Source organism: Bidens hawaiensis, unplaced genomic scaffold (genome assembly GCF_021521415.1).
Source record: "Bidens hawaiensis isolate Kalapana, Puna unplaced genomic scaffold, B.hawaiensis_p1.1 tig00000296_1, whole genome shotgun sequence".
In the NCBI taxonomy this organism is placed as follows: Eukaryota; Viridiplantae; Streptophyta; class Magnoliopsida; order Asterales; family Asteraceae; genus Bidens; species Bidens hawaiensis.
Window position 1 is genome coordinate 480,380 of NW_027491024.1, and position 12,408 is coordinate 492,787.

Consider the following 12,408-nt stretch of genomic DNA (forward strand, 5'->3'; position numbering starts at 1 on the left):
CAATGTGGTTCATGTTATATTTTTATTTATTTCTAGTTTAGGTTTACTATAAAGTTTTTATAACAAGTCCATTATAACTTATTGGAGATAAAAAAAGGGAGGCAAATGCTCCAAATTAGTTCAAATATTGCCAAAATAAACTAAGACTCCAAATTATTCAAAAACTCCAAAATATTTTATGGCGGTAGAATTTTTGTATTAACACTCCAAAATCAAATTACACTCCAAATTATTAAAAAATTTTCCACTCCACAAATCAAATCCTTGCACTCAAATCCTTACAGAAGAAACAATCGAAGATGAAGCTTATTGATGAAACAATCGGTTAAGAACATGATTTATACTCCGATGAGGATGCTCAATCAGACGACACTGGAGGCTACTCCATCGAGGAACCCAACGGCGACGACGCTCAAGGAGACGATAATAGAGCGACGGAGGCTATCGAACCCATCAACAGTTTGGCTACTACGAAAAAACCTACAAGGGGGTTAACGAGGTTAGCTAAGCTACATACCAATTATGCAAACTCTGGTGGTGTCAAACTGGTAGTGTAGTTTGATAATCTGGGAAGGTTTACTGGCCAAACCAGATCAAAGTTTCCAAGTTTTTTAGGGGATGTTGTAAGAGAAATGGTTGGCTTGAGATATTTAAGTTGGAGGGAGGTCACAAAGGAGATTAGAGATAAGTTATGGGAACAAATAACGGTTATACGCTATTTTTATTTGTGCATTTTATGTTGTTTGATGATTCCTTTATGTAGCCTCCTTTTAACTTTTTGCCCAAATTTAAAAGGATTTTTGAAAAAGACTCATTTTCCAATACTTTTTGAACTTCTAAAAATCATTTATGTTTGGTAAAAGTGGTTTTCCAAACATCTATGCAGAAATATTTTGAGAAGTAATTTATATTTCATGGGTTGTGCCACTGTTTGTAGAAGTAATTTACCTTCACTGTATTATATTATGCAGAAATATTTTGAGATTGAGACGTGTCACATGCCTTCTGTGATGAATCGGCTCGGATACCTTCTTTGGAATTTCCGAAGAACAATGTATGCCGAATACATTATGCCAAACATCGGTAAACCTCTGAAGCTGAAGGCGATACCCAAGGGACACAAGACGATGATCAAGTAAGAAGACTGGGAACGCTTCATTGAGTATAGACAATCAGAGCAGTTTCAGGTATACATCCTCTACTCTTCAAACGTAGATTGATCGACTATACAAGGTTTATGTTTTTTTTTAAATATAATGAAATAATTATAATGTGTGGTTGAAGAAACGCTCGGCTTCAAAAAAGGGAGCTCGAGCAAACAATGTTTTTGATTATCACATGGGACGAGGGGGTTATACCTACCTTCGAGAGAAACTGGTAATCACCTCACTCTCTAGTTCAATGATTTGTTGGTTATGTGTCTAATGCATGACCGTCAGCTGCTTTCTCTTGAATATTTTACAAGGTCAGAAAAAAGGAACTTTCACCGGATGATATGCATGGCCGTGCATTAATATGGATGAAAGCAACGGAGTAAAAAAATGGTGCATACAAGAATGCTGTTGTCGAAGACGTGGCAACCAAATTAGTATGTTTTAGTATTAAAGTTTTTAAATCATGTTAAAGTCAATTCATGGCCATACAGACACCCTTATAGTGGCATCAAATAAACTTGAGTCTGTCTAACTTGTCTCAACACTTTATGTGGATACACCTACTGGTTTGGATGGTCAACAACAGTACTACCAAACCATCAGTTGTTTATTTACTTACAGTAGTTTATCAAGTACTAGGATATTGGACGGGATATTTTTTACTGGGCGTGATTGATTTATTTAGTTAAAAAAGTACTAGTATCATTTCACTAACATGAAAGAAATGCACATAACTGCGGTTTTTTAAGAACTATTGGTTAACAGCTTCAGTTCATGAAATATAGCATTTTATGCTTGTAAGGAATCGACAGTTTGACATTTGTTTTCTTGCAGGTTCAGCATGAAGAGCAGATCGTCTCCGGAGCCCTGACACTTGAACCGTGCACAGATGCCATCACCTTAGTACTTGGCAAAGAGAAAGGTGGGTTTTTAACAGGGATTGGGTACGGATTGACAACATGTAAATATTGGGGTGTGAGTCGGGGAAAAGGCTCGTTTAAGGAACAGATTGCCCAACTTGAGTATGATGCGGCGCAAGAGATGATGTGGTAAACAAGTTGACGGCTCAACTTGAATCTATTAATGCTATGCTAGCAAGCCGTGATGAAGACCAGTTAGCATATGAGGCCATGTTTAGACATCTCGAAGAAATATCGCCGCAAATGTTGGCAAATCGAGTAAGTGATGTATGTTACATATAAACATACTAATTAATGCATTCAACATACATAATTGGCACTCTTTGTTGTCCCAATTCATAGGTAAATCTTGTTCCCAATCCGGTTGGTTCTAACCAAAGTACTAGTGTCGCAGGGCAAAATAAAATGCCAGCACCAGTAAGTATTTGACAGTTTCTTTGTTTATTTCAACTTTTCATGTGATTTTTCATTTTCCATTACCAAATAAATTGATTTGCAGGCCAGTTCTGTGGGAAACATCCTTACCTCAGGTGAGGTTGTGAAACAAGAATCCGCTCCTCAGGTAAGCATTTGACAGTTTGATTCACTTTTTCTAATAATTAACTTTACATCTGAGTGTGTTGATTTTGCGTAAGTTAATTGTAGGCCAAGTCTGTGGAAAAAATAGTTGTCCAAACGGTACTCACTCCCCCAGAGCGTGACATCAGTAAGTATTTAACAATTTTGGTACTTTTTATAATTCGTTTCCAATGTGAGTGTGCTCATTTTCTTTTACCGAATTGCAAGCTAAGTCCATGGACAAAAATGTTGACCAAACGGTAGTTGATCCCCAGAGCGCGACATCAGTAAGTATTTGGCAATGTCAGTTTTTATTTTTTATAACCTAATAAGTCTAACAATTCCAATTTATTTTATATTAAAAATGAAGCCTGTAGAGAACAATGTTGACCAAACATCAACACAACTACACCCACTCCGGATAGTAACGACTCCAAAAAAACAAACAGTACTTGACAGTTTCATATTTTTTGTTCCAAATTTTACATTTAGTTGTTGTTTGATTTCCATCTATAATCTGATTTATTGAATGTTTTTTTAGGTAAAACGGAGAAGCCGTAAAACAAATGGTGATGTATCTATGAATGAAGCTTCCCCACCTCATGAAATAAAGGTATGTACTGCGCGAAACATTATTAATTTCCCACCATCATGGCATATCCATGGGTATGTACTTATATATTGACTTCAACTAAGCCATCTTAATTTCCCATGCTTGTTTATAGGTATATGAGTGTCGTTTGTGTCTAAATGACAAGCGTAACAAGGTGGCACGTGGTATAATTCATTGGTCACCGGTTCCACAATAATTGCATGGAAAAGCAATCCCGGAGGGTTTCTATAAAGTTAGTATTGATGAAGCCATAAAGGAACATGCAATTATTCCGTGTGAGTCAGGTGAAATTATAACTGTTGTGAAGCAACTTGTACTTTTGTTGCTTGGCCAAAATACCTAATCTCATGTCACCAAAAGGTTTGTTCCCTTTTATTTCTATTCAAGTACAAATAACACAAGAGAGCATATCTTTTGTGACACGGAGTTTTGTTTCTATTTTGTATTCAATTATAAAATATCACAAGAGAGCATATCTTTTTTTGACAAGGAGGTTTGTTCCTATTTTGTTCTATTCAATTACAAAATATCACAAGAGAGCATATCTTTTGTGACAATTAGGTTTGTTCCTCTTTTGTTCTATTCAATTACAAAATATGACATTAATTATACATATTTGTTTTTCATATTCTGTTGTTCAAGCTACCACCACTCCCATCCTCAAAAAACCAGACAGATCTGGCAAGAAGCCAAAGGTAAAGTACACAATGATAGACAGGGTGACCAAACAGAAGACAAGGAGCAGTGCCAAGAAAACCGATGCCTTAGCTAGTATATAGGTAGTTGTTATTTTGTATATGTATAGATATAGCTTATTTTGCATATATCTTACAAAAAGATGTATAGATTTGCTTAAGTGAAAATTATTGTTAATATAATTTGTTTCTTATTTTGTTTTGTCATGCTTGTTTACAGTTGTTTTATATTACTACCCAAAAAATAAAAATAATTATATATTGCCTAATTACACAGTATTGGACACATAGAAACACATTAAATAGGTGTGGCCAAAAGTAAGACAATAGCCACACTTCAAATTACAAAAATTCGAGTCTATAAATGACCATTAGCCACATCACAAACATTATTGTGTGACAGAATGCTAGCAAAGTTGACGGAGATAACAAATTATGTGTGGCTAAAAGTGTGACATAGCCACACCAAAAAAACAAAAATTCGTGTGGCTATAAATAACCATTACCCACACCATGCTTGCTTCGTTTTTTGTGTGTGTGACGGAATCATATAAAACGTCATATAAAAAAATCACTAAGTGTGACCAAATGGCATAAAATAGCAACACTCTACATATGTGTGACCAAACGTCATTGGAAAAATCACTATGTGTGACCAAAAGTATGATAATAGCCACACTTTATATTACAAAAGCATTACGTGTGACAAACGGTAAGACAATGGCAACACCACAAACTACAAAATAGTGTTTGAGTGGCAAGTTCACATTTTTAGCCACATTGACAATAACCTCCAATGTCTATATGAAATGATTAGCCACACAATACTTCACTATGTGTGACGATAAGTTTGACAATAGCCACACTTTAAATTACGAACATCATTATGTGTGACAAACGGTAAAACAATAACCACACTATAATCTACAAAGAAGTGTTTGAGTGGCAAGTAAACATTTTTAGCCACATTTAATGTAACATCCAATGTCTATATGATATAATTAGCCACACTATTATTAAATTCAAGTGGCCATTGCTTTGCTATAGCCATAGAGTATAGGTCACAATGCTCGCTTACCACAACCCTATTGGCCACATTATTACAAAATTCATGTGGCTGAAACATGAATTCATGTGGCTTTTTACGTGCAATGGTCACACCTTGGGCGTTACTAGATCTTGGGGCCGGAGTAAGCATTCTCCCGGGGGGTTTATATGACCAGTATGACTTTGGTCCTTTGAAACGTGTTGAGATTATGGTTGTATTGGCGGATTTGTACATAAACTTCCTCGTGGAATCGTGCGGGATGTAATTGTGAAAGTGGAGGATTTTTATTATCCTGTGGATTTTTTGGTATTAGATTATTCATCGGGTGACCCAAGTCAACAACAAAACGTTATCTTGGGTAGACCATTTTTGAACACTGCCCATGCAATCGTTGATTGTAGATTTGGTAGCATTGGCATGGCGTTTGGTAATCGAAAAATGCACCTTAATATTTTTACTAATGTTGCTAATTCTTTGAGTGGTGAAGAATGTTTTATGGCAGATGTGGTGGATCGTTGTATTCCTCATGAATATGATGAAGATTGTTTGGAAGCTTGTATTTGTGATGATTTTAAACAGCTACACGTGTGTGCTTTGAGGATGGAAGAACAAAAACAAGATGTTTAGCTATGCAAGAAGGAAGACCACCGTGGACACATCATTTTGAGAATTTACCAACGGAGATCAATTCGGACACAAAGCTATAGTCCACCAAAGGTTGAATTGAAGAAACTTCCAAGTCATTTGAAGTATGCATTTTAGGGGATAATGAAACCCTTCCGGTTATCATTGCTTCTAACTTGGAGAAGATCAAAAGAGGGCATTGGTAAAGGTTTTGGGAGCACTTAAGGCTGCCATTGATTGGACACTTGTAGATTTAAAAGGTATTAGTCCTTCGATTGTTATGCATAAAATAATTACTGATGAGGATGCTAAACCAACAAGGGAGACTCAAAGAAGATCGAACCCGAATTTGCGAGAAGTTGTGAAAAATAAGGTGATTAAGTGGTTGAATGCGAGGATCATTTATCCCATTTCAGACAGCGCATGGGTGAACCCGAAACAGGTAGTACCCAAGAAAGCCGGCAACCAGGTAATAAAAGACGATAATGGTGAAAAAATCGCCACCCGACCGGTAACTGGGTGGCGAGTGTGCATCGAGTATAGAAAATTAATAATGCAACCTCAAAAGGCAATTTTCCATTACCATTCATTGATCAAATAGTTGAAAACTTTCCGGTCAAAAATATTATTGTTTTTTGGATGGATATTTGGGTTACAATCAAATTGCAATCCATCCCGACGACCAACACAAGACCACCTTCACTTGTCCATACGGTACTTTTGCCTTTAGGCGAATGCCATTTGGACTGTGTAATGCCCCGATCACTTTCCAAAGGTGTATGATGAGCATCTTTTCTGACAAGATTCACTTGAAGTTTTTATGGACGATTTTTCCATTTTTGGCTCAACTTTTGATTCTTGTCTCAATGATTTAGAAAAGGTTTTAAAACGTTGTGTTAAGACAAATTTGGTGTTGAGTTGGGAATAAGTCACTTCATGGTGCAAGAGGGCATTGTGTTGGGCCATGTGGTTTCAAGTAGGGGAATGGAAGTTGATCAAGCGAAAATAAAATTAATTTCATCTTTACCACCCCCGAAAAATGTCAAAGGGGTGAGATCGTTTTTAGGACATGCCGGATTCCATAGGAGATTCATTAAGGGTTTTAGTGTAATTTCAAAATCTTTATGTAATTTCTTATTGAAGGATGTCCCCTTTGAGTTTACTGATGAATGTTTGCAAGCTTTTGACAGTTTGAAGGAAAAGTTGGTGCAAGCACCCATTTTGCAATCACCGGATTGGTCAATCCGTTTAAAATAATGTGTGATGCTAGTGATAGCACGGGGGGAGCAGTATTGGGTCAAAGAGTGGAGAAAAAGTCGGTGGTGATATATTATGTGAGCAAAACTTTATCCGAGGCACAATTGAATTACACCACTACCGAAAAAGGGTTACTTGTGGTGGTGTATTCCTTGGACAAATTTCGGTCGTATATTTTGGGAAGTAAAGTTGTGGTGTATTCGGATCATAGCGCGGTCCGATATTTAATGGAGAAGAATGAAGCAAAACCGCATTTGATTTGATTAGTGTTATTGTTACAAGAATTTGATCTTGAAATCCGGGACAAAAAAGGTTGTGAGAATGTAGTGGCGGGTCACTTGTCTCGAATTCCACTTGAAGGTGTTGATGATCCAACGTAGATAAATGAAAAGTTTCAGGATGAACAGTTGCTCGTCGTCTCAACCGCACCATAGTATGCTCACTATGTTCATTATTTAGCCACAGGTGCGATTCCGGAACATTGGTCAAATAAACGGAGGCAACAGTTCATGTCCCAATTGAAGTAATACATTTGGGATGAATCGGACCTTTTCAAGGTTGGAGTGGATCAAGTTCTTAGAAGACGTGTACCCGAGAATGAAGTGCAAGATATTTTGACACATGCTCATTCGTCAGCATGTGAGGGCCATTTTAGTGGCTCTAAAACGGGGTATAAAGTACTTACATGCAGGTTTTATTGGCCAACACTTTTGAAAGACGCTAATGAATATGCCCGACATCGTTTGATTTGTCAACGAATGGGGAGTATATCAAGAAGGAATGAAATGCCTTTACAACCCATTTAGGTGGTTGACATTGTTGATGTTTGGGGCATAGATTTTATGGGCTCATTTCCAAACTAGTGTGGGTACTTATACATTCTTGTTGCGGTCGATTACGTGTCGAAATGGGTTGAAGAGGTTACAACAAGAACTAATGATCACTCCATGGTGTGTAAGTTTGTGCAATACAACATTTTCTCAAGATTTGGTATCCCAAGAGTAATTATAAGTGATGGTGGATCGCACTTCAAGAACTTCGCGTTTGGTAAGTTGTTAAAACGTTATCGTGTTAATCATTAAATTGCAACATCTTACCACCCTCAAACGAGTGGCCAAGTTGAAGTTTCCAATATCCAAATTAAGGAATTTTTTATGAAAACGGTTCGTGTTGATAGGAAATATTGGTCAGTTAAGTGGGATGATGCATTATGGGCATATCAAACCGCTAACAAGACACCGATTGGGACCACTCCTTATCGGTTGGTGTATGAAAAGGGTTGTCATTTGTCAATGGAGTTGGCTCACCTGGCATTATGGACAATTAAGAGTGTTAATATGGATTATCATGAAGCCGGCAAGTTGAGGAAGTTAAAGTTGAGTGAACTAGAGGAAATCCGGGATGAAGCGTATGAATGTGCCTCGGCTTATAAAGAAAAGTTAAAAATGGTGCATGATGCTAAGATAAGGAATAAAACATTTAAAGTTGGGCAAAAAGTATGGTTGTACAATTCGAGACTCAAATTGTTTCCCGGGAAGCTAAAAAGCAAGTGGATGGGTCCGTATGTCAAGAGTAGGGAGGTTTGTTGATGTTGAAATTGAAGATATGCAAAATCAAGTTAAACAAGTTGTGAATGGACATCGCCTCAAACCATACCTAGAATGTAAAGATCTTAATATGCTTGAAGATGATAAGGTGAGTTTCCTCCTAAGCTCACCTGATGTTTCCACTTCATAAAGGTCCAAGTACGTTGTATAACCTAGTGTAGCTTGTTGTTCAAATTTGGTTTTAAAAATTACATTTTCTCGCTTTGGGGTATGTCCAAATCAAGTTTGGGAAATTTTTCTATGAATTCCTTACCGATGTTGGGGACAACTAGGGTTTTTCATGGGAGGTAGGGTAATTTTTATATTATTTTTAGTTTTTATAAGTAAGTTTTTGGTTAAGTGTGTTATTTTTTTGTAAGTTTAAAAAAAAAGGTAAACCATGGACCACGGTGGAGACCGTGGCCACGGTGATGAACCGTGAGGAACAGTTACAGACTACACCACGGTACGGTGTGGTCTATCCAAATTAACACATTTAGACCATGGAACACGGTGTGAACTGTGGGCCACAGTCAACAGCTGACTGACGGAAGGTTATCACCCACCGTGGACCACGGTGTGAACCGTGGCCCACGGTGCGGTGCTGAAATATGATGGGTAACCATTTTTTTTTGTTAATTAAAAGAGAAAAAAACATATTTTGACAAAGATTCTGGATGTATGATAGTGCAACTGCCACTGTTGTTGTCAAATTACAAAAGGGAAAAGGGCAATTCAGATTCGTTGATCCAAGAGATTTTCTAAAGTTTGGGGAGAAAGATATCAAGACCCTCAGTACATTTCAGATAATAGCTTACCCGATTTTTGAAGCGGTCGCAAAAGAACACACAAGCATGGCAGCCTCCATCATCAGAACTAAGTTTTGGGCAGGTGCTTTAAAGGACGCTGACATTGATTACATGGAGCATGACTGAGAACCAAGCTAAAAACCAAGGGGAAATTGTTGGGCCCAAACTATATGGTTTGTACTTAGCTGCTGGGTTTTGTATGTAAACTGAGATCCTTATTGATCTCGGTGGGCTTTGGGCTATGGTTGGGCTAGTATGTTGGGTACTATATATATAGAACTTATTGTATAGGGTTTTGGTTGTTCATTCGAGTTGGTATTTTGGCAGTTCACCTTGATATAGTGAACGAGTATTGTATTGTGCTTAAGCACCCGACGTTTAATATAGCGTGTGTTTTAAAACATTCCCGTGTGTTCTTTCGTGTTATTATTCATTATCTTGAATCATCTTATCTTGGATTTCCGCACCAGTATCTAGATCAGTTGATATCATATTGAAAGATCCGTCTTGGACTTACAGTCTCGTCTTATCAGGTGAACACCATTATGTATATTTCTGTATAGTTGTTATCATTTTTTTTTGTTGGGTGGTTGGGAGGAGGATGAAATATTTATGATTAAGTGTTGTGAGTTGTGATGGAAATACGGGTATTTTAAGTAATAGTTTGTTTGTTTTATTTGTCTCAAAACCATACATTAGGGACAGTGTATCTCAAGTGTGAGGATGAGGAAAATTTCGTTTGTTTTGAAAATTTTCGTTATGTTAAAAAAAATAATAAATAAAAAAATAAAAAAATCAGAAAATTTAGAAATTTTAAAGAAACCGGAAACTAGTAAGATTGGTGGGGTAAGGTTCGGGTCCTTTTTCATGGTCACAATTCCCTAAATAACATGTTTGCCTAGTTGTTTTTAAAAGGAGGTTGTATAGTATTCTAATCAAGGTTCGCATGCTTTCAGTGCAATAACTTGCATAACATGTTCGTTTACACTTGCGCGTTGAGAAAGTAAGGATTGGTAAGAAAGTTGAGATTTCTCCGATAGAACTTGTGCAATTAATGCATTTCGAGACCTTAGCTTGCATGAATGCAAAAGTGATAGAGGCAATTAGGTTAAGCCTCCCCTGGATGAGTGCGAGTGTGGGTATTGGGGGTTGGGCCTCATACATTACATATATGAGCGTGGATAATGAGTGGGGCGGGGGGTTGGTTCCCTTAGAAAACATTGTTGGACCTATTCTTTAATTCAACCGACCCCGGTGTTATATTGCGAGACGATCCGGCTTAATAGGTTTCTTTGTAATTGTTTTAATATGTATCAATAGGATGTATTAAGCATTATGTTTATTATGCTTCAAAAAAAGAGAAAAAAAAGTTGTGTTAGAGATGCAATATTCAAGTATTATGTAGTGAAAAAGAGAGAGAGAAAAAAAAAAGAGAAGTTAGTGATGTATATAGTTTTTTATTTCATTGTTTACTTAATTGTTTTGTAATAAACCGGATCGGATCGTTTGAGCTACTTTAAATATTCTCTTCCATACCCTTACACATAGCCTCGTTATAACTCGTTTTAAGTCCTCTTGATTTGCATTTATGTCAAAGCATTTACATAGCTGGAGATTTGATGATTGTACAAGCGTATGCGAGAAGAATTTGTTATTTGTGAAAATGTGTGCATGATCACCAAGAAGAGGGTTAATGTGTAAATGTGTGTTATGTATGGGTAAAAACCGAAAGCGTGTTTGTTTTGTTTAGAACTCTATGGTTTAAATAGAACATCAAGTATACTACTGCAACCCGATAGACGTGATGGAATAGGGTATGAATTGGGACCTTGACTGAACCGGAATTGTTGGTTTGATTGGTGGTTATAAGTTGAAAATAAAAAAAAATGTTGTTGAGGTGTTGCTTGGGTGCAAACAATGGTTAAGTGTGGGAATGTGATGAGTGCATCGGAGTATGGCCCGTAAGTGTGTTTAAACGATATGAAAGGCTATGTAATAAGTAATATTTTCATGGGATTAGATAACTACTGTTGTGTGGTTATTTGCATGTTGAAAGGGAGGTTCCGGAGCTGCTTTGACATGCAAAGAGGAAACCGAAGGAACTGGAGACGAAGGCGAAAATAGGAGAAAAATGAATTCGGTAGCCGAGGACCACCGTGGCCCACGGACTTGACCGTGGGCCACGGTCCAACTTATCATAATGGTCCAAAACCCACCGTACCGTGGGTTCCTGGACCACCGTGGAGGGGGCTGTGACCCACGGTGTGAACCGTGGGCCACGGTCCAACTTATCATAATGGACCGTGACCCGCGGTATGAACCATGGGCCACGGTCCGGAAATCGTAACTACCGTTTTTAGCTTGTTTTATTCAGTTTTTGGGTGTCTTTTCAATGATCCATCATTCAAGAACATCCTAGAGACGAATTTGGAATCGAGGAACAATATTTTGGTGATTGTAATCATTAGTTTGGTGTTTATGATTCATATGCATACTCTAATTGATGTGATGATGAATCAAACTATGTGTGGCTAATTCTCTTTGTGTTCTCTCCCGAATTGTAAGGTTTTCAATTGAATACTTGTTATTCGTTTATTTTATTTGTGGGATACTATTTTGATCTTATGATTATATTGTATGGTGATTACGAGTTTGATTTGTAATCGTTAATATAGTGTAATTCGTGTTCTTGACCATCAATTCTTGGTGCCATAGGCAATCGGGATTTATTGGAAGGGAATTAGGGTTGGCTATATAAAACTGATTATCTAGTGACAACCTTGCGTTTTTACAATCCAAGTACAAAGTCCTCTTTTATCACAATCAAACACATACTCATGAACTATGTCTATGTAGTTCATCCCAAAAGTAAAAGTTAACATTATCAATCTTGGAAACCTAAAATCGGGAGAGAGTGTTCTCTTTATTGATTCAGTTAAACTTGTTAATTTGTTTTCAGTTCTAGTTGTTAATCAAATCAACCAACCAAATACTTGAATTTATTTTCTGCTTTTAGTTTAATATAGTTAAATCACAAGGCTACTTAGTATCACATTTTCCACAAACTCTCTATGTTCGACACCCGCTTACCGCTATCTAATTAGTTGTAATCGATTTATTTCTGAGTAAGTCTTCGACTTCACG

The 12,408-nt window shown here is 37.1% G+C and overlaps 1 protein-coding gene across 1 annotated transcript; it reads left to right on the forward strand.

The window, feature by feature from the left end:
- Positions 1-8,023: 8,023 nt before the first annotated feature.
- LOC143620027 (uncharacterized) lies at positions 8,024-11,437 on the forward strand. The gene is made up of 2 exons (XM_077091826.1): positions 8,024-8,449; positions 11,321-11,437. The coding sequence occupies exons 1-2, from the start codon at positions 8,024-8,026 to the stop codon at positions 11,435-11,437; spliced, it is 543 nt and encodes a 180-aa protein (XP_076947941.1).
- The last annotated feature ends 971 nt before the right edge of the window (positions 11,438-12,408 follow it).